Source organism: Haliotis rufescens, unplaced genomic scaffold (assembly GCF_023055435.1).
Source record: "Haliotis rufescens isolate VD_foot unplaced genomic scaffold, xgHalRufe1.0.p SCAF_16, whole genome shotgun sequence".
Taxonomy (NCBI): domain Eukaryota; kingdom Metazoa; phylum Mollusca; class Gastropoda; order Lepetellida; family Haliotidae; genus Haliotis; species Haliotis rufescens.
In genome coordinates this window covers 15219806-15244135 of record NW_025963846.1, presented here as the reverse complement: position 1 = coordinate 15244135, position 24330 = coordinate 15219806, and the positions used below count along the sequence as shown (strand labels likewise).

The 24330-nt window shown below is 38.6% G+C and overlaps 1 protein-coding gene across 5 annotated transcripts in view; it reads right to left on the bottom strand.

Annotated features, from left to right (window-relative positions):
• Positions 1-9437: 9437 nt before the first annotated feature.
• The window catches only part of LOC124120608 (cyclin-dependent kinase 17-like), a 115332-nt gene continuing 100439 nt past the window's right edge, over positions 9438-24330 (bottom strand). For all 5 annotated transcript variants that reach the window (XM_046483483.2, XM_046483473.2, XM_046483462.2 and 2 more), the window contains 9 exons: positions 23626-23688; positions 23269-23392; positions 20200-20260; positions 19651-19710; positions 18380-18583; positions 16453-16495; positions 14978-15068; positions 13739-13816; positions 9438-12868 (listed from right to left, as the gene is read on the bottom strand). In XM_046483483.2, the coding sequence (XP_046339439.1) occupies positions 12837-12868; positions 13739-13816; positions 14978-15068; positions 16453-16495; positions 18380-18583; positions 19651-19710; positions 20200-20260; positions 23269-23392; positions 23626-23688 (756 nt within the window). In that variant the 3' untranslated portion in view covers positions 9438-12836. The remainder of the gene's footprint in view (positions 12869-13738; positions 13817-14977; positions 15069-16452; positions 16496-18379; positions 18584-19650; positions 19711-20199; positions 20261-23268; positions 23393-23625; positions 23689-24330) is intronic.

Below are 24330 nucleotides of genomic sequence, written 5' to 3'. Positions count from 1 at the left end.
TGATCAATGTTCACAAGACTTATTTATTCGCGTATTATACGCACTCGTGTGTTATATGCACCCTTAATTATGGGCAATTAAATTCTGGAAAAAAATATCTCTCGTATATAAACATTTCAGGCTGTCAGCATAAACCACGAAATTTACCTTTCAACTTTTTTTTTTCCCCACCAAAATAATATTCTAATAAGAGCCCACTATTTCTAATTTTGAGAGCGCCCTAGGCGCTTATTACGTCTAATACGGCATTTCATGCTTGTTCAAAATATGAAAATATGTAACTATATTGTTATCCGCCTTGAAGCGTGGTGGGGATATGCCGTTGTCCGCCCGCTTCTCAGAGGGACAAATTTTCTCAAAAAACTATTAAAGTTCGAGAAATGTTAACACTGATGTTACTGGTCCTGATCTCAAATGAGTGCGAAAATTGGTGTCTGAAATCCATTTTTTTACAGAGTTATAGCCCTTGCTCCATGCTTTCACTTTTCAACATACTGGTGGAATAAAGACCAGGTTTCTCAGAAACTACTGAAGTCATCTGAATGAAAGTTTGCATGCTCATCTAAGAGTAACTTGTTGACAGTTGGAAAATTGGTGCCATAAATAAGTCATTTCCAGAGATAGATTGTGTGAACCCTGTCTTCAGTGGGGACAACTTTCCTGAGAAACTACATGAAAGCTTGCATGCTTAAAAGAGATACTTGTCTGAGACAGAGACTGAGCTAAAAATTGGTGCCATAAGTTTTTCCCCCAAAGTTATGCCCCTTGATCAATGTTATAGTACTTAGTGCATAGAGGCTGCGATTGGGTTGGTTTTGGTTGGTTGGTTTGTTGTTTAACGCCGCACTCAGCAATGTTACAGCTATATGACGGCGGTCTGTAAATAATCGAGTCTGGACCAGACAATCCAGTGATTAATATCATGATCATCGATCCACGCAATTGGGATCGATGACATGCATCAACCAAGTCAGCGAGCCTGACCACCCCATCCCGTTAGTCGCCTTTTACGACAAAGCATAGTCACCTTTTACGTCAAGCATGGGTGGCTGCAATTGGGACAACATTGTAATGTACCATGTGGGATAGTGATAACAAAGTTGTTTTGTTGATATTTCTATGAGCCAGTAAATATTTTCAAATAATAAGTTAAAAACCATTGTAAGTTGCTTGAATTTAATCAGCGTGGTATGGTTACATTTAGTTCAAGTTATTGCTACAATGGAAACTCTTTGCAATTTTGCTTCTGAATGTATCGCGGCATGATATATACGTTGATGTTTAAAGTGTGATAAAAGATATTTCTTTCAATTCAAGACTGCCTTTTTATGTTCACTGGTGCTACGAGTATATAATTCTATTAAACCCAAGACTCTTTTGACAGTTTCAGGAAAGGTTTTGAGTTTACACCTATTTTGATTGTAAGACATGTTTACCAATTGTCACTGATGTACAACCATCTTAAAAACAAACATATCCGTGAGGATATTTTGAAAGTTGTTTCCTATTATTTTATGAAAGGAAATGTTTCTTTACTTTGCTCACCAAAAAAATCTGGGAACTGATTTATTTATTAAAAAAAACCCCACTCCATGGCTTGGATTGTAATAACTTGTTTGGCACATTCTTGCTCCATACCACTGAATACAGGTGAACTTCTGTACCTTTGGTGGGGCGGTCGGGTAGCCTAGTGGTTAAAGCGTTCGCTGGTCATGCTGAAGACCCGGGTTCGATTCCCACATGGGTGCAATGTGTGAAGCCCATTTTCTGGTGTTCCCTGCCGTGATATTGCTGGAATATTGCTAAAAGCGGCGTAAAACCATACTCACTCACTCTCTCATTGTACCTTTGGTACTCTACTATGTATTTAAGAGTGACAAGTAGCTTAACTTTTTGTGAGGAGTAGAATTGTTTCAGTGCATGTTACAGATGCTGGATATTCACGTGCCAGCTCTCAAATAACTGTCCGTCCATCCGTCATGTCTCGTTTCTGAAACAACTCAAAACCGGTCAAATGTTTTTAGTGTGACCTTGTATATGCATCATGCAATTACTGAACTTGTACCTTTTACTATTCAGGAATGTTTGAAAGTTTAATTTGATTTGTTTTTAAGACAAAACGTTGGACTAAAGTTCATGTGAGAGAGCCGAACTCACAAACCGTTCATCTGCGAATCTTATCTGAGCCATTAGTATTGTTGATTTTCATTATCGTCAGCACCACGTAAGATCTCTACTGTTGCCTTAATGGAGTATTTGTGATCAGATTGGGAATGTATCTTCTACAACGTGATGACTGCATAAGGGCTATTGGTCAGCGAGACGAAGCCAATATGTTGAATGAGTCTCAGTCTGTGATTTGCAGAGTGTCTGCCTGGAGTTGGAGTTTGTTGGAGTTTGTGCTGCTGATGGCTTTAAGTGCACTTAGCGAGTCTAATAGGACGACTGCCATTGCTTCCGATAGTTCTGGTATGAGTTTGAGTGCATTATTAATTGCCTCCAATTCGGCAGTGAATGCTGACTGACCAATAGGTAGGCGAACCGAATGTGCTTGGGGTTTGGAGCTGTTGATATGGATCCGGTAACCAGCACTGTTGTTGATAGGATTCTTGGATCCTTCAGTGTATATGTGAGCCCAGCTGCCCCAGGTAGTTTGAATTAAAATTAGTGATAGCTACTGATCGTAGTAGGGTTGGGTTTTCTTTTTAAGTGACTTCTGATGTTAAAGCAGTGTCAATTTTTGGGAGTTTTTAAAGTTCAGGGAGGGTGTAACCCTGTGTAGTGACATTCTGGTGGCTGAAATCACGGTTTAGACTTCGGAAGAGTTCACGTACTAATATCCCAGATGGCGTTAGTGAGGGATTTCGTCATGCCATGTCTTTTTCACTAAAGAGATTGATGTTCATCCCAAGAACGATAATATTGCCCGCTCTCTTCTTAGTTTCAATGGGAGTTCTCCTGTTTCTACTTGTAGTGCTTTTAGTGATGCACCTGTTGCTGCATCTGTGGTTCTCGTTAGGGCTTTGTATTGTATTCTGTCGGCTCAAGACAGTATTTGTTGCTGAGTGAAAGGCCTCACAACCCTAGACATTTTTGATCTGATAAGTGATTTGTAGAGGTCCAGCTGAGTGTCCCTTGAGATACCCCTTGATGTGTCTGAAATTGCCCGCAATACGTCCAGGTCTTTATGACATCTGTATTCCACATTTTACATGTTTGCTCCAAGTGAGGTGTAGATCTAGGATCACCCCTAGAAATGTTGGGGATTTTTCGACTTGGATTGGTTTGCCTTTTATGGAAAGACGGGGTATCACAGCATCTTTCCACTGCGTTTGAATAGAACTCTCACAGTTATTTCACTTGAAAGGGTGAACCCACATTTATTACACCATTGATCTACTCCGTCCAGGGCTGACTGGAGTTTATTTGTGAAATCTGTGTTTTACCCATGTTGCTTCGTCATCATCGAATTTAGAAGTATGGGTAGGAGAGTTGACATGATGAAATAGTTCATTGATCATGATGTTAAACAGGGTTGGGCTTTTAATGCTGCCTTGTGGCGTGCCATTGTCCAGACTGATTGTGAGGGAAAACATACTGTCAGTATCTTTATACCTTGAGTACTGCCACAACCACGTGAATGGGTTGTTGAACTAATTCCTTCTTCTTAGTAAATCCATTTAACATTTGTCATATTGCCGCTATAACAAATAATTCTATCAACTTTGAATGAAACACGCCAACAAGTGTCTTTTAACAGTTAACTCAGAACATCAACGTTTGTAGCAGGTCTTTGAAAGGCATTTAGAAGTGATACACATAAGGAAGAGAATGAGGGACACAACGTTTTGGAGTAAATGCTTACTGCTACAGCAGGTGAATGATGAAGGAGTAAGCATATACTCCGAAAAGTTGTGTTCCTCATAATATAGAAGTTGACATCCATATATTCTCTTCCTCATCAACGTTTGTACGTTTTGTACCTGATGAAGGAGTAAGCATATACTCCGATGTGTTCCTCATAATAAAGAAGTTGACATCCATATATTCTCTTCCTCATCAACGTTTGTACTTTTCAGTCTAGCATTGTCATGACAATAATGACCATGTGTTGTTGTTACAACAGTGAAGTGTTCTCTTATTTAGTGATTTGATTACAGTGTTGACTAATTGTTCCATCGACCTGGCTACAAAATGTGCAGATGTTTTTGTACATATCATTTCTTTTTAATAGTGAGTGATTATGGTTTTACGGCACTTTTAGCAATATGCCAGCAACATTATGGCAGGGGACACCAGAAATGGGCTTGACACTTCTTTTTAATATATTCATTAACATTTCATACAAGCCAGTATAATTCTTCTAACAATCACGAATGAAGCTGTTTCAGGGAATATGTCAGATTAGATATATATGAGATTATGACCACTTTGAGGTGGGTGAGGTGAAATGGGGTTTAACGTCGCGTCCAAGATTATTGCACTTATATAGGGACGTGCATGTACGTGTGTGTGTTTGTGTGGCTGCTTGTACTAGTCCGGACTGATGCCGATTTATAGTGCTAGCTCACTGAAATACCATGCCGCAGTTTAACATGAATACCCCACTCAGACACAGTATACTGACTCCGAGCCGACCAATCCTTGTTTTAGCCCCTTAATGCCGAGCGCCAGACAGGGTAACAGCAAGTATTATCTTTTAAGGTCTTTTGGTATGACGCGGCCGGGGATCGAACCCCGGACCTTCCGCTCTCCGGGCGGACGCTCTACCACTAGACCACGGAGGCGGTCCATAACCAATTTGATGAGCCCCTTATGCATGACAGACTAATGGCCACAGTAAGAGCGGATCTTGGATTTTGAACCAACAACCAGCAAAACATGACAGGTGAAGCTGATGCAACACCACACAACAAACTGGCACCATATATTTATCCCTGAACTATTGCTAGTCCTATGCTGTTTGCAAGAGGCAACTTACTGTGGTCAGACTCGGTTACTTGGTTGATAACGGGTCACTGTACCCTGACATTTTGGATTGTTGCTCATAATATCGATCACTGGATGTCTGGTCCAGATCCAATTCTTTGCAGGCCACTAGCTGGAATATTGCTGAGTGTGGTGTAAAACTATAAACAAACCTAATCTTCCACACTGAATGTTCGATACAACCATATACGTACAAGTTAAATTAATACAACTTGGTCTGAACCTCCGGTAGCATTATTAACCTCAGGTTTCGCAGTGTTTGAGTCCATTTGTCAACTCCAACAAACAAAAAACAAAGAAAAGTGTACATATTAAACATTTATATGAGGAATCTGATGCCCATGTCACAGGCAAGCTTACACCTAGCACCTATTGTACAGTGTATTCACAGTGTAGTGTAATAGTTAGGCCCACTAAAGGGCAGCTAGCAATATCCACTGGGGCACGTGGCTCATCACTTGTGTGAGAATGTACAAAAGCCTTATATACAGATGGTCTTCTCTTGATAAGAAATACAAGCTTGAAAAAGGATATTTCACATTTTTACAAAATTGACAATTTGATTGTTAGATTTGGGTTTGATTATATTAATCATAATTGTTAAATTTAAGCAGCTGGGCTTGACAGCCATCCTCATCCAGTAAAAGAGATTCAGAATGCCGAGCATACATATCCATGTGAAGCTCAGTCTCTCCCTTCATTATGTTCACACACAACAAAGAAATAAGCATCCCCGCTTATCCGTGGTATAACACTGGTTTCTTTTACAATAAATACCCTGGACCATTCACTACCATCGCTTCGTTGTAAGCCCGATTCAAATGACATGATGCTCTAAACAGCTGTCCAATCAAATTACACTGATGAGTGAGAGAAATTCTATTTTAATTTAGATATGAAAATTTTCCAAACTGAAGATATGGTAACATATGGATCCAGGGTACTTATCATAACAGAATGGAGACATAATACCCTGGACAAGCGAGGATGGAAAATAAGCAGAAGATAAAACAGATGCTGCAGTCAAACAGGTAACAAAAGTTGATCCAACTACCTTTGCTTTATCTCATGACATGTTCATCAACATATTAAGCTAGTGATAGCAAGACACGTGAGACAATGTGGATTCTGTGGTGACAGTTGAGCAGACAATGCCTCCAGCTGTACATGAAATGGCAACAGAAGATGGAAATGAAGAGGACCTGTGTCCGGTAGTTATTTGGCTTAATGTTTGATCCCTATATCAATGCAAACACAGGAAGATGAACTGAAGGTCTCATGGAGCTGATGGGATCATTGGCATTGGAGTTACAACTTGATAAATAGATACTACAGTCAAAACCAATTCTCACATACTGTCATAACGATGAAATCTGAAGTTTATAAGGTATATGAACAGTAAAATCACTGTGCCAAAACCTGTAACTTGAAATCATTTTCGGTAGATTTTAGTGTTAAAATATGGACTTTTATTGGCAAAATTTATTAGACCGAAGAAATTTGACAAGACTGGGGCTTCGGACTTGTGCTGAAAATCACAGACTAGATCAGTAAAATGTCTGGAGATTTGAGTTGGGTTAGTTACATGTAACTTCCTGTATCTGATTGTGTTACATCTGAATCTAGGGAGGCAGTATTTCCTGTTGTCATTTCACTACGAGAATTCCCATATGAGAAATAACAGACAGATTTCTCCCAGACTACAACTTTGCTGCCTGAAACTTATGTTGTTCTATGTATGTTCTATTAATGTTGGACAACAGTACATCATAATTCCTGGGCAGCGACTTTGTTTGTTTGTTTGTTGTTAAACACTGCAGTCAGCAATATTCCAGCTATATGACGGCGGTCCATAAATAATCGAGTCTGGATCAGACAATCCAGTGATTGACATCATGAGCATCGATCCACGCAATGACTTGCATCAACCAAGTCAGTGAGCCTGACCACCCGATCCCGTTAGTCGCCTTTTATGACAAGCATAGTCGCCTCTTACGATAAGCATAGTCGCATCTTACAACAAGCATGGTCCCTTACTTCTACTGACCTGCATCATCATGTTGATGTCATCACTTACAACTGATACTAGTATCTCTAACATCCTTAACTCAAGGATGAACATCATCAGACAGCTTACATCCCATCACAGCTAGATGAGGGTGCATCTTTACAAGATTCTAGTTCACTTTGACAAATGATGGATTCTAATGTAAACATATGACTGTATTTAGTCAAGCCTCTGTTTAAACATCTTTTCAAGAAAAATAAACTTCTGACCATCGAAAAACTGGCAAACATTCATTCTATTCACAGCGAGCACAGCACATCACACATGACTGATAACGAGGTCATTCACCAGGGATTACATCTTAGAGTCAGACAGCTAATTGATGTGTGAAACTCAAGAGATTTCAAAATAGAATGTGACAATGAATATTCATCAAGGGAAAAACATTGCATATTGTTCTCATGTTTAGTTTAACTTATAATGAAACTGGCCCAAATCATACTTGGTACTTCCTGGAAATATTTATCTTTAACAATTGCATCGTGATTAGGCTGAAATTTGAAAATGCATAAGAACAGATTACATGTTGCGATACCAATTGCCAGGGAAGTGTGAAAACCAAGCTTCATTGACACTCAGCAGCCATCTGGAATACATCCAACAGACACCTGTAATAGATCCACATTTCAGAAAACTGAATCAAGATGGAAAACATTGCATTAAGCTAAAAGATTTTTTTTAAAGATGCAAAAGAATTTTCTTTAAAAATGTTCTCTTCTAATTTATTTCATATATCTAGAAGTGTATCTATCTGCTAAAGTTTCATTACAAAATCAGTTATTGGTAATAATATAATGATAGCAAGAAAACAAATACATCATGAATCTCATCTGCCATTTGCTTCTTAGTTCTTATTAAAAAGTAATCCCATAAAAATAGTAGCACTTAAAGACAAAATATAATTAAGTGTCACTCCATCAGGAGCCTACTTAAGCACCATGATATGTTCTAATGTTTGGCAATAGTAGTCATGCTAGCATCCACTCAAAGGCCAGAACCTTTTCCACTGGCAGCAAAAATCTAGTGTTCTAAAAAATTATCTCATGTCCGTTTTTTTTGGGTGCATTTTAACTTTTGTTCTGAACAAAGACAATTATACACATTTGCCTTCTGTCTGATCTGTATAAATCTTGCTAAAAAACATCGAAAGTAAATACAATTTTGAAAATCCACAGAAAAAGTAAGGTCTGCAGTGTGAAATAAATGCTCATGGCCAACTGTGTCCTCCATAACTGCTTGTGACACACAGTTAACAGTGTTAGGAAACACCCTCAGCTCAATCAATTCACACTTTTCAGGCACTAAAATATTTTTATTACTTTTCTGTAAATTGGACCCTCGTGGACATCAAAGACAGGGCCACTGTCCATTAGCATAGTGCAATAAAAGCACTGGCTTAAAATCTTGTGTATGTCTCAATCTGACATGAAATCTGAAATGATCATCTAAAAGCTGGTGACATGTCTTTATGTGAGGAATTTTCCGACTAGTCAATTTTCTTGACATGGTAATGTATACAAATGAAGGTCCCAATCTCAATGCTAGGACTCAACTCCTGTCTTAACACAGATTAATATTTGTCAAAGAGGAAATATCATGATCTGGGCCTCGTTCCACAAAGCGATCTTAGCGCTAAGGCGATCATAAGTCTCATACTAACATAGACCTAAGACAGCCGTAGCGCTAAGATCGCTTTGTGGCCTTGTTCCCCAGCATGTTCTAATTCCCACAGTCTAAAGTTGTAACCGTAAGATCGCTCTGAAGACATCTGTGTCCATTAAGCTGTTAGTCTTGGTCCAAACAGATATGAAAATGAGATGATTATCATATGACATGATTGAACATTCTCTGTTGAGAATGTAACTAAAAGAGCAATAGTTTTAAACATTATCACAGTCCAAGCACATCAACACTTCTAAACAATCTGTGGGTAACCTTTGAAAGAAGCTGAAACCAAAACAAAGCATGCTTTTGAATGTGGAAACCTCTATGTCCATAAAGAGCTAGTCAATTAGAAAAATATTTTGCTCCTTGGAATAAGAGAGTTTCATGGGATTAACCCAGATTCAACAATATTTGAGCCTATCTGTCCTGTCAGCTTACTGTGGGAAGAAAGCTCAAAGTGACAATGTTGGATTCAAACCCCTGACAAGCAGATCATGGCACAAGCTCCTCACAGCGATAGCCCATTCGCGGAGCTCCCTATACTATCGCTGCCACCAGTCAAAACTTCCCAACCATGCCTGGAGTTGAACTCGCAACCGATTGACCGTTATGTTTACAAACAAGTGACGACTGTCGTGAGGCCAAATACACTTACCCCTGCTCAATTACTTTCTTTGTTTGTCAATTTGAATTTCTATTTCATTAAAACTATCATGTAATTGATATAGTGAGAATGTAAGGGAGAAGTTGGTTGATTTTCCGTTAGTCTGCAATCTCTAACCAATCTGATTATACAAACAACAAAGTAAGTTCATCTGGAAAACATGGTCAGTCGTAAACTTTGTCAAAATGAACAATGATGGCATTCCTAAAGACATAAACAAAAGTATGAACGTTACTGCATTTGGAGTTAGAGGGTAAATTTCAAGATTTAGTAATGGCTGCACCCACACTGGTGGCAGCGATGTTACCGAGAGTGTAACGAAGGTGTCACATGCTGGGAAAGAGCTTGATCATGGCACTGCTAGGGGATGCAACTCTGCACAGTGAATTGCAGTTCTCATTCCACTGTGCCATTCTGACACATTATACGCTTTGATGTAATCCCCTTTATAAATCCAGTGTCTGGAAACACTCTTCTGAATAATATCTTGATGCTGCTTACTCTCATATGCAGTTCACTGCACCACAATGCTCTGATGTTCTGGTTTTAGGCTCAGTTCCTTTGTATACTGTCACTGATGGCCTTCCAAAATGTGTCTACACTGAATCAGGACCAGATGATATGATTTTGAGTTACGTACATTCACGAAAATCACGTACAAATCTAACAGAAAAAATAGCTCTAAAATAAATGTCTGTCTCAAAAACAGACCCAATCATCCAATACCAATACAATCACTAAACCATTTGCGTTATTTTGTCATGGAAAATTGTGATAAACAGACTATTATAATTTTGTAGGAATATTTTTCATTGATTTGATACCTCTGAATCATTCATTTGAAACCTACACTAAAACTTCAGTTTCACTTATGTACTACTCAAACAGCATTAAAGAACACCCAATTCTTTCATTACTAGAATTAATCAGTCATGGAATGACAGACTTACTTTAGTTATATGAAACAATCCATTCCTTAACTTCTTTTGAATAGTATATTAAGACATATTTACCAAAGATAACACGTCCTAAAATACAAAACACGTTTACCGCATACATGCTAGATGATATCTGCATGTTTCAAGTTACACACAGTTCTTAAACAGCTGTGTTCTAAAGACTGAAATTTTTAAGAGGAGTAAAACATCAAACCACTCATACTGCTACATTGTTAAGAACCTAATTTCACCTCTCCCTCTTTCACTGACCACATGTTAGTTCCAGCTTCCTTCAACTTGTCATGGGGTTTGTAAGATCAAGTAATATATCAAATTAAAAGGTAGATTTTCTTCCATCTGTACAGGTGAGTAAATGTACAAATTAATTAGATCACAATTTATTGATAAAATGTGTATATGAGATGTGTATATGTGTAGAAGTCGCTTCACGACATGGAAATGATAGCACAATGATTATGACACTAACACACATACTGAGATTAAATAATGATTCCTGAAAGTCTTCAGCCAGATCAAATACTGGGCAGCATCATCCCCTGCTTGCTTGTGCCAATACCAGAAATAATATCTTTTTTTTTAATTAAAAAATGTTTCAATTCCTACTTCACGTCTCAACATAGAGGAAATCCTATTGGTACAGAACACACAGCTGTCTGTGTAGACCATGAGAACACACCTCAACTAGACTAACGCACAGCGATATTTATGTTTGAAGCCATTTTTTCCATATTGACAATATTTTGGCACTTTTCTGATCCTCAAAAACTGACAAATACACCAAAATCAATCACTCATAAACTATGCATTACTAATAAATGTTCACTAAATTTTCAAAAGCACTCCTAATTCAAATACACGGGAAGCTAAAGCATTTAGTGTATTGACTGTTATAGATGTCAGATGATCTTGTGTCCACGGAGACTTGATGCTTACAGAAAATACAGAAGAAAAGATTGTTTAATATATGAACCAGAATGCAACTATATTTAATGGTCTCAGATACACAATTTTCACACTTTTCCTTGTGCCAAAACCCAATAGTTGTTCTGACTATTCATTTCCTTAACAAAATATAATTTCCACAATTCTCTGACCATATTTAAACTTGTGTGTCTCCTAGGTCCATAGAATTCTACATCTCAACAGTCAACGCTACATTGCATTAAAGTAAGCACCGATACGTTGTTTTAATATCTCCTTATCCGGTCTTGTTTATATACAAACAAACTTACATGCTTTAAATAATTTTCTTTAATTATTGCCGTAATTTTAGATATTGGATTCAGCCATTCAAGCAAGCTATTAATGAAATTAGAAAATAGATTGTATTAAAGCCAGTTTTTCACCTTATTCCTCAATGGCCCCAGATTGATGAATGAAGAGGTACACATGCATGTATTTGCAGCTCTTTGAGCCATAAATGAACATTTTGTATAATGACAATAAAACAGCATGGCAAGGACATTCAATGAGAGGATAAAACATAACATCGGACGAAAATAGAGCATGTACATAAATGCCTTTACATAAAGTGTATTTCTAAATATTGTATATCTGAATATCTAAGACCTGAGGATATGGCTATAAAGTCCCATTCCTAACAAACATTGTCCAATAATCTGGCTATTCTGCTGTGCTTTGCCATATTTCTGCTGCAAACGTTTTGTTCTTATCCATCCATTTGTTTCTCATTTCTTGTCATGAACATGAAAATAAAAAATAGAATGACAATGCGTGAAGCCTTGTTTTGACCTTGACCTTGATTTATGTGTGATCAGATTTTTTAATATATTTTATGATGAAAACTGATTCAAACAGAAATATAGCAAAGCACAGTAGAGTCAGTTCAGTCTGAAAATCACATGATCACACATGCTATCTGCCTAAATACTAGTCATCAATAAGCCAGTCTTGAGACGCCTACTTACAAGAACTATCAGCACAAATACACAGTGATAAGATCAAACAGTCCCAAACCCAATACATTCTGCCTGCAGAAGTCTTACGCCATTATGTTTTTCTAAAGAAATAGCATTTCCCACTTGATACTGTGGTTGAATTTTAGCAAAATAAATAAATTACATTAATATAATGACAAAATAAATACACAAATATTACATCTTGGTTGTAGTTAAGACCATGATATCCTTCGTGAAGCCTCAACCAGGAATATATACCCATCATATGGCGTTTCTCCTTCTCATTTTTTGCATTCATATTTTCTTATGATCTCAGCTGATCTGCATGATCACCCAGACGATATATTGTTCATCATTTTCATGATCAGATTTGATCTCTGTTTTATCTGCAGTTGTCCATCATGCTCAGAAATCCCAGTTCAGGGCCTACAACTCTGGGCGGGACTCATGCTCTGTTGGGGCATGGATTACCCCCCTTGAGCAGCTCACCTCCAGGGGTCTCTTTCCTTGTACCCCTGAGCACCTGGTAGTGTGTACAGTTAGATTATTCCATTGTCTAAGTTCCTGTTTCATCAGAACAGCATACTTTGGCGACGACGGTTGCCTGAAAGGGAGGTAACTCTTCCATCACAAAACATATCAACAGAAGGATAACATTATTGTAATGAAATGTAAATAGGAGAGGTAACTCTTCCATCACAAAACATATCAACAGAAGGATAACATTATTGTAATGAAATGTAAATAGGAGAGGTAACTCTTCCATCACAAAACATATCAACAGAAGGATAACATTATTGTAATGAAATGTAAATAGGAGAGGTAACTCTTCCATCACAAAACATATCAACAGAAGGATAACATTATTGTAATGAAATGTAAATAGGAGAGGTAACTCTTCCATCACAAAACATATCAACAGAAGGATAACATTATTGTAATGAAATGTAAATAGGAGGATTAGTATCTGGTATGTCTCAAAAATATAGTTTCAAAAAATCCTGCAAAAAAGATTCATCGTTGACATAGATATTACACAAAATTGACTCACAGAAAGTGATAAACACATATTTGATGAAACTATATAGGGCTTATAAAATTCAACAAAATTTGACATGAGTGATTATTAATGTTTGTTTGTTTTGTTATTTAATGCAACACTCAGCAATATTCCAGCTATAAGACTGCAGAGTGTAAATAATTCCTTCTGGACTGCACAATCCAGTGATTAATATTATGAGCCATAATTCATACTATCGGGTACAATGACAAAGTCACCGAGCCTGACCACCTGATCCATTTAGAAGCAAGCACTAAGATCAGAGTTCATTGAGATTGCAACACACTGTACCCTATTGGGGAATCAAACCCGGGTCTTCGGTGAGACCACAAAATGCTTTTGCTTCCAAGCTTACCCCAACCCCTTGTATTAAATATGCAATTTGTGTTGTGCACCAGTGCTGGCTATACTGACCTGATGTTGCTACGGACGACGACCTCATCCCAGGGTCACGATGTAGAGACACTCCTGGTAGTGTGAATATGGAAACAGCTGCAAGTGCAACAGGCCACAGTCAGATCCCATAACCAACATCCAATATACACATGGACAGTTAATCAGACTCTTCATTTTGAGTGGATCAAGGTATGTATTTGAGTTTGCAGACATTCTCACTGACAGATTTACTTCAGTTGTTCAAAGATCAGCCAAGTTGTCAATGAATAAATCATGTATACTTGCATGTTTTTCAACCCTCAAAATACTGTTGGGCTAATATTACAATAATCTTACAGATGCAATCATAAACTGCATTAACAGCTGAAAAATACATTTACTTTTCAATTAATTTGGATTCGGCATACATCTCGTCCAAAGAGACACATAGGTATTCATCAAGAAACTTCATAATCTTATAACAGACATTAAAAAGAACTTATCAGATTATTAAAATTCTTTGGCGATAGTTTTAACTAACCCAATGCTATGAAACAGTAAAACTGTCCTTATGTCAATCAGCAGTCGGTACCAAACACTTTGAGTCTATAAGCCCGAATCTTTCTCTTGAAAACATTTTCAATAAATCTATGTGTTAATGTATGGACCGAAAGATATTTTACTAGACTCAGGCTACAGACCACAGCTAAAGTTACATCCTGAATCAGTGACATGGACATGGTCCAATCTCATTAAAATCAGATCTTAAATCTAGCTACCGCTAAACAAATATCTGAGGACATCCCATTAGGGGTCATGTCAGAACGTCCTTTCATCCGACCAATCAGAGCGTTGCTTACCAGATCATGAAAGTGACAGTCGGAATGTGATTTCTAATCATGCAGCCTCGAAAACTTTAAAACGAGGTATTCCGAACGATAGTTATGGGCTTAACGACTGAATCCATACAATCTAGACCATATATTAGCCATCTGAGAACGTTCTTTTGTTCAGGTTTCAAATTTTTAAGAGAGTTTGTCAAAATATGTTTCGAAGCGTAGTCGCCAATTTGAAATTAGTGCCGTAAAGCACGAGAAAGCTGCCTTCTGATTGGCTAATGTCGACTTCTTGTCAGTAATTCCATTGGTCAGTCAGAGTTTGCGAAAGGTCGGCCTGACGTGACCCGTAATGGGATGTCCTCAGATCTTTGTTTAGCTGCAGCGATCACCAAGATCTGATTGTAATGAGATTGGGACATGGTCTGAACAAGCCACTTACTGTCAGGCAGCCGTAGTATTGAAGGCCCGAAGCTGGTGAAGAATGGCTGCTTCATCCCCTGGGCAGCCGCTATCCTGCTCTTCCCCTCGTACTGGACAAACACAGATTATCACACAGTTAGAACTTCAGTTTTGCTGTCAGTTTTGCGGACCTCTTGTCCAATGGAAAAGCTGTATATTGTGTAAACTTCACATTAAAATATATACAAATAAATTCCAACCATAAGAGGGCATCCTGTAAACAATCAATAGACCAGACACTCCAGTGATTGATATCGAGTGATGAGCCAAGTCACCATGCCTAACCACTGAATCTAGCCTCCTCTTATGAGGAATCTGCTTGAGGTCTGGCGACATCATGATTCGATTCCACACACTGTACCACTGTTTGTTTGTTTGTTTGTTGTTTAACGCCGCACTCAGCAATATTCCAGCTATATGACGGCGGTCTGGAAAATAATCGAGTCTGGACCAGACAAGCCAGTGATTGACATCATGAGCATCGATCCGCGCAATTGGATCATTGACATGTATCAACCAAGTCATCGAACCTGACCACCCGATCCCATTAGTCGCCTTTTACGACAAGCATAGTCGCCTTTTACAGCAAGTATGGGTTGCTGAAGACCTATTCTACCCCGGAATCTTCACGGGTCCACTGTACCACTGAGGGGAATTGAACCCAGGTTTTTGGAGTGAGAGGCAAACGCTACAATCACAAGTCTACTCCACTGCCCCTCAGAATGACCAAATAAGGGTCATCCAAAATGGCTTATTTGTTTGAATAAATATAATCCTACAGAGCTATAATAACTTGTTTGTAAACTACTTGTCAGTTACAATGAATGAAGGGAGTGAATGATTGTCCAGTTGATATCCCCGAGTTTGGATTTGAGAGACACAACATTGTTGATACAGCTGTCAATATCATTTGTTTGTGCGTTTGATGTTTAACGCCACACACAGCAATATTCCAGCTATATGACAGCGGTCTGTAAATAATCGAGTCTGGACCATACAATCCAGTGATTGACATCATGAGCATCGATCCACAATCAAGTCAGCAAACTTGACCACCCGATCCCGTTAGTCGCCTCTTACGACAAGTATAGTCGTCGTTTACGGCAAGCATGGGTTGATGGATCTTCCCGTGTCCTGTCAATATCAATGGTGTGCTGATCTGTTCCCAATTCCGATGCGGGAGAAAAATACTACACAACACTTGATAGGGACATTCTCGGTGGACCGTTAGGGGATAAATATGACTGGATGTTTGGAGATGTTGATTTACGAATTGGATGCAATTTGGGCATGGAACTGACTCAACATATAAAAATATATATCATACAGTTCCAAGTCATGTATAGTCATGTTGACTCAGACATTTTTGAGTGGGTGACTGTTTCACGCTAGAAATTCTTTATTCAATACTTTATTAGCGAAAAATAGTGAAAAATCAAATTCAGTGTTTCTTACCTTCAAAAATCTGGACAGAATGTCTAAACCATCAGAATCCAATCTGCAAAGAAAGGAATTTAGAGAGTCAAAAGAATCATTTACAGAAAGTGTTTTGTGAAAAACAGCTATTAAAGTACTGTATTACAGTATTGATATGACTTCTTGAATGACACATTAAAATCTATCCAGACATGACACAGATGAATGTGACACAGAAATAGTTGACATATAATTCCTGCACATGGACTTGGCAGAGTTACATCTTGATTTTCTTCACTTTGAAATAAAAGGAATCAGGAATATTTTGCTTTACACATGTCAACACCCTATTAAATGTTTCTGGTAGCTGTGGCAGCCATGCCTAAAATCAGAAACAAATTCTGAGAGCAACTTTTAGAGACACCATAGATGAGTTAATCATACAAACAAAGTAACAATAATTTATGGCCTTGCTTGAGAAAACATAAGGATCTATCCCAAAGTCGCCTTAAAGTAAATAAAGAAGTTGTTATCCATAATTTGTGTCTAGTTTAGCTTCCGTCAGCTTCTAAGGATTGCCTATCAAACATTCATACAAACTTTCCACTCCATAGGATTTGTAGACAACAGGCTACATCATCCCTTCACTTGACTTTCAGTCAGGTGGGCTAAAAATATATTTTTTATTTATACTTAACCCGACTCATACGCTATAGCCATTAGAATGAGACATTATAAGGTAAAATAGGTATTATCAAAGCATTCAGAGGCCATTACAAGATTAAAAAAACTGGTGGATGAACATTTCCCAAGATACAAGTAAACAAAAACAAATGGCGAGACTAACAAACAGGTTGACACTGATGCATCCCCTCTGTATCCGTGACTAGGACATGCCCATTGGTAAAGTGTTGACACGGAGATGATCATGACGTGTCAGGTCAACGGCAACAAAGATACAAGCAATGTTCACCCATTATTTTCAGTCTGGGTTGTACTGAACAGTCTGATAGTCTGATACCTGCATCTTTTGTTCATAAAGTAAACATATACTAGTACTGCAGAAAAACTGTAATGACGAAGAGTATGGGTATTTTAAGGGCCAGTATGTCGATGGTTCTGGGTGTTTTTAAATCCTGCATGAAATAATTTCCGAGTGTGACGACACACGTTTAGTTCATGGACACAATTCTCAAACCAAAACAATAGAGCTCCACACAGTGAAGCCCCAACAACTGATGCCCTGCGCAGAATAACTGACTTCGGTCATGCTTGTATCAGAGGCAATTGGAAGAGAAAAGCCCAGTTGTTTTTCTGACAGATGAGTTACAAAATGCCTATTGCCAGCTTGACTGGATTAGAAACCAGTGTTGAAGCCAACACGACGCTGATCACTCTCCTACCCAGAGTTCCTTGTGGCCATTCTAGTACCTCTGTCACATCTTACAGTCTATTCAAGATATTGCATATGATGTTGATCTGTTTTGACGAGTCTACACATTAAGATGTATATATGTCATGAAATGTTTAACTACTATTGAGAAACTTTCATAAAACGTGAAAACTATTTCCATTTGGATATTTATCCTTTGTTTACATTGCTTGTATGGCTCTATATGTCCTGTTGTCGATCCCCTACGGAGAGCTGGCGATTTGGTCACTTAGATGTGTAAAGCGATAATGTCATATGTGCCTCACTGTCACACTAGTAGTAGCATATCTATATAATTATGCAAAACAATTTGTAAAGTGTTGCACCAAAAGGTATGTATTAGGCTCGTCTCATCTTATTTTAGAAAAGTGAGTTTGTTTACATATAAACAAGATAAAGGTCTGGTAACGTGATAAGCTTTTACCCATGGCATGGTCACATGGCTGAGTAAGCTCAGGGGTTATCGCCTAATTTACTGGCCCCTTTAGCTGAAATAGACAGTCCTGATCAAATAGTACACATATAGAAACTGACCTTGGTGCTATATTGATGAGAGGTTCTGGTCTGTAGAATGGAAAGTTGTAGGAGACAAACTCCTCATTGGTCGCGATTCCTGAGAACTCTTCATCTGAAGGAGTTCCGAGTGTCTTGAAGATAAGGTGGAGCTCATCCTCCACTGTGGAGCCGGGGAACAGCGGCCTGCCGCATGCCATCTCGTAGAAAATACACCCAACTCCCCTGCAGACACAACACAGCGAGCTTGTACCGATGTGAGTCAGTTTGTTTGTGTGTCTGTTTAACGCTGCACTCAGCAATATTCCAGCTATATGACAGGGATCCGTAAATAATCCAGTCTGGACCAGACAATCCAGTGGTTGATATCATGAGCATCGATCCACGCAATTGGAATATGATGACATGCATCAACCGAGTCAGCAAGCCTGACCACCTGATCCTGTAAGCCGCCTCTTGCAACAAGCATAGTTGCCTGTTACAGCAAGCATGAGTTGCTGAAGACCTATTCTACCTCGGATATCACGGGTTGATGTGAGCAAGTGAGGGAGGAGTGAGTCAGTGAGGAATGAGTGAGAGAGTGAGTGGTGAGTGAATGGAAAGTTGAGTGGTATGTGAGGAATCAGATGGGCGTCTAGTCAAGACAAACCAATGATTGATATTACAAGCAACTCAATCAGCAAAGTCACCGAGCCTGACCACTGAGCTTATCACCTCTTACATTTTGTTTTGTTTGCTGTTTAACGCCACACTCAGCAATATTCCAGCCATGTGACAGCGGTCTGTAAATGATCAAGCCTGGACCAGACAATCCAGAGACGGACAACATGAGCATTGACCTAAGCCATTAGGATACGTTGACATGCATTAACCAAATCAGCGAGCCTGACAACCTGATCCCGTTCATCGCCTCTTACGACAATCATGGGTCTCTTACAACAAGCATAGCTTACAATAGATCTAATGAAAGCTATCGATACAATTAACAATGGCCCATAATACATTGAGAATTATTTTGATACATATATTAAACCACCTGTGCATCATTACCATAGCCACAAATTAACACGCACCCAAAAATATTTAAGAAATTATATAAGATCTGAAAAACTTCCCAGATTGATAAAACCTAATAACAACAGGTCTCGGATACATGATTTCAAGAAAACACACAAAATATTAGAATATGATAATAACATTGATCCGTTGGCCCAAGTATATGACAGGACAAGATGAAGGTCCACGTGATTCTCTCCACTGGTTAACACCTAACTAAGGAGGAAGTTACATACCACATATCAATCTGTGTTGAGTACTCCGTGGACCCTAGCAACACATCCGGTGGGCGGTACCTGCACAAACAGTTCATAACATGATTCGTTATGTCACAATATGAGTGAATGAGTAAGTTGGGTTTAATGCCGCTTTTAACATTATTTCAGTTATATAAGGGCATGTCAGCTTAATGTGGGAGGAAAGCCTGAGGTGATGCAGGTCTCAGACGTTTACCACTTCGGTGAAACCCATGAACATGGGTATGGTGCTGACAAACCAAGAAACATAATCAGGGCAAATCTTGGATTCAAACTAACGGTTCTTGTACGGCTAAGGGACATAACTCTGCACAGCAAATTATAGCACTTAACTTGACAGGGCCACCAGTGCCCCCTACATCACTAAGGATTTCATCATGCTTTCATCTCAGCAGACGCTTATAGAAATGTCTGGCTAGGACTATAGTAACCAAATATTTAACAATGCTCTGATGAATATTTGTACCATCCATGTACTACAAACACCATAAAATTACAACTTTAAGTACAACTGAAATATTATCTTACCACAATGTGACCACTTCATTTGAATATGTCTTGGTTGGAATTGACTTTGCTCTGGCTAAACCTAAAACAGGAAATACAAACATATAAGTCGGTAGCCATTTGTGATCTTATTTGCCTTAATTATCAAAACAAAGTGAGTCAATGAAAATCTACTGATCTGACAAACTACATCACTGTTGACTGGTACACACATTATTGTTGGTGTGACGTGTAACAATGTCACAATGTTAATGACATCAAACCCCATAATTGTTGAGGTCATGTCAGTGTGAGTTTTGTGACATTGTTTCCAAAGTAGAATATGTATTCCCAGCATCTAACCCGAAAGTGTTGATAGCCATAACATCATGATATGGCCTTCCTGGACAATGCCAGACGTCAGCACTTCTTGTCTTACATCAGCTTAGCCCTCTCGCTCATGTGTAAATCCCTGTCCTGGACAAGAATTAGGTACTGGAGGCCTGTCAGCACCAAACTCCTATAGCATAAATCTCAATATAACTGTACAATTAACTACTGCTTATTAGGGCTGGGACGGGTAACTCGGGTACTGAGTAGGACCTGGGTACCCATAGGTTGGTTGGTTGGTTTGTTGTTTTATGCCAGTGATTGATATCATGAGCATCGATCCACGCAATTGGGATCGATGACATGCATCAACCAAGTCAGCGAGCCTGACCACCCGATCCTGTTAGACGCCTTTTACGACAAGCCGAGTTGCCTTTTACGGCAAGCATGGGTTGCTGAAGACCTATTCTACCTCGGAATCTTCACGGGTCGGGTACCAATAGGACTACCCAGATCTATGGTTAGTCATGTGATGTATTGTTTTATGACAAAAAATATCTAGAACACTATGGTAACAATACAAGTCACTAATGTTTGTATTTCTTTCTGACTATGCACCCATTCCTTCTGATTATTCATATGGTTGAATAAAGATATAACTTAAGTCAACTTCAGTGTATGCAAGACCAGCTTGTTTTTATACATGTATCTAAATACATTTTGCCAGGGCTATGGTAAAACAAATCCCAATCAGACATTAATTTGTACCTATTTCTTGAGACCTGCAGTGGGTACTCGGGTAGGGTCAGGTAAAAGGGGGCTGGGTACCTGGGTAGTAAATTTGGACTCGTCCCAGCCCTACTGCTTATCATATCACATTTGACATAACAACATGATAATAAACAACAACATTCAATTTAAGAGATGCAATTTTTACTCAAGAATTGACTTTAACATATTTTGTATTTATGGAGGCAGGAAAATAAAAACTTGTGTGTACTTGTGTGTACTTGTTTTTACATCTCGATACATGCAAAACATACATAAGTCAATCTTATTAAACCAGTCAACACTTATAACTTCACAGACTTATTATCGGACAGATTAATTAATCATGAACACAAAAAACTAGACAACAATATGAAATCAGCGACATCTTTCAATGCAATGATGCAACACGAGTTCTGCAACCATTATTATAAGCCAATCAGAAAACAGTAGACCATCAGTGGGTGTGGCCTTTCTTTCGGTTTATGGATATTGTAAACACAAGACAATTTACTTGGTTCGTCAGTCAAATGCATGGGATCACTTACAATACATATTTCATACTAATTCTCAAATTCCACTTTTAAATATATAATACATAATATATTGAAGTAAAAGTTCATCAAGATGTAGCCATGGGTATCTAGCGTTCTGCAAGTATTCAGCGACACCCCCCCTGGTGTATGGAGGTATGAAGTGACATGTGCCCAATAGCTTCCTAACATTAATCTGTCCGTTATCAGACAGTGCCAGGATGTGGAAATGTCAGCCATCATGTGAGCTGTTGCCCTTCGCATCCAAGCTGGCATCCCCTCATCACATAACTACAAACACATGGGGACCTACACCCATTGCAAGTTGTTATTTCACGTTGTATATTGCTCACAATTACATGTCTATTGCACAGTACAGTTGGTTTACCGGTAGGGCAGGACATGCTTACCCTTTTCAAGAACCCCTGATGTCATCATTTCACTGGTCCATTCATAGAATTTTCACAGCTATTTTGCCCTTTATGCCAAAGTTACTCACTAGATCGCATTGACATTTACATATACTGACACTTATTAAAACTATTATGATGAGGTCTGGCTATTGCCGTTGCAGTTGATTCTGAGTGAGGAATTCACTGGTCATTCTGAATGTGTATTTAAAACAAGCATAACTGACACCACTATAGGTCATTACGCAAAATCATAGAGATATTATGTTTAAACCATAACATGGATTAAGTCAGAGAAATCACTCAAATCTGTTTACTCCATCAGTAGAACCAGCCTACCCCTTTGGAGCTCGTTAATTCTACTCCCAGAATCAACAGTCAAGTGATTTCACCATCATGCTGTATGCTAAGAATTTGTTTGTTTGTTTGTTGTTTAACGCCGCACTCAGCAATATTCCAGCTATATGACGGCGGTCTGTAAATAATCAAGTCTGGACCAGACAATCCAGTGATTGACATCATGAGCATTGATCCACACAATTGGGATACGATGACATGCATCAACCAAGTCAGCGAGCCTGACCACCCGATCCCGTTAGATGCCTTTTACATGGATTGCAAACATAGATTGCTGAGGACCAATTTTAACCTGGAATCTTCATGGGTCTCTTACAAGAAGCATAGGTTACTTCAGATCTACGAAATCTAAAAGCGATTTTAGCACTATGACTATCGTAAGCCAATGTTGTAAGAATGGAAGTTATGATCAACTTAGCGCTAAGATCACTTTGTGGAATGGGGCCCTGATTAATGTCACACAAAGGCTGTGTCTGCATGTTTTGTTCAGGGTATGTACAGTGTGTGCTAAAATGTCTGATTCTACCTGCAGGAAATTGTCTAAATGTGAAATGAACTATGATAAGCTGATCTTACTGGCCGGGCTCTGGCTTCAGACTAGTGGGTAAAGTCGCACACTGTACGAAATCTAACAAGGAGAGGTCATGATACCTATCACATGTCTCGTGTACTATGTTTCTTATACCAATATTTGAACAGGTTGAACAATTTACCAAAGTCTGCTAGTTTCAGCTCCCCACGCTCGTTGATTAGAAGATTTTGTGGTTTCAGGTCTCGATGGAGAACACGACGTTTGTGACAGTACGCCAAACCTCGTAATAACTGGTACAAAAATATCTGGAAAATAATACAAAAAAATATGTACTCCAATAGTTTTCTTTTATATCACCAGTTAATGTTAGCTTATGTCCTTATGGAATATCCATCAATCTGTCAAATATGGCACAGAACTGTGGATTGACTACAAACAACTTTTATGAAACGTGGAAGCAATTTTTTCACAATTTATTGTCAGGCTGAATATATGAGAGTAAAACTTCCTTACAAGGGAGATAATTCCTGCCACCTACCTTAACATTGGTCATGCTCATTATGTTGCCACAGTCATCCATATACTGTTTGAGATCCTTTTCCTGAAACAAGGAAGGAAGTACAAGACTCCTTACAATAGGTAGACTATTGGGGATATTTGCACAACTGCGATTGTATTGCAATTGTTATGTTTTATTGTTTATTTGTTGTTTAACGCTGCACTCAACAATATTCCAGCTGTATGACGGCAGTCTGTAAATAATCAAGTCTGGGCCAGACAATCCAGTGATTTACATCATGAGCATCGATCATCGCAATTCAGATACAATGACATGCACCAACCAAGTCAGCGAGCCTAACCACCCAATCCTGTTAGTCGCCTCTTGTGGGTTGCTGAAGACCTATTCTACCCCAGATCTTCATGGGTCGTATTGCAATAGTAGTAATCCAACTTTAAGGCATAATATTTATGTTAATCAACTAAATATTAATCTAACTTAAATAGTTTTTAAGGAAAATTTGTCCACTTTAAAAGCGAACAGACGGAAAGACAGAAGGATGGACAGACATAGGACTAACAATTGCAATAGTTTGATATATTGTTACACTCCTTCCAGCAGAAGTAGAAGACTCCTGACAGGTGGCTTCATGAAGTTAACAAGGAACGAAAGCCATCACAAACACAGACAATCTAGAATCAAAACTTTCTGATGTCGATCAACAACAAACAGAGGCAGGCACAT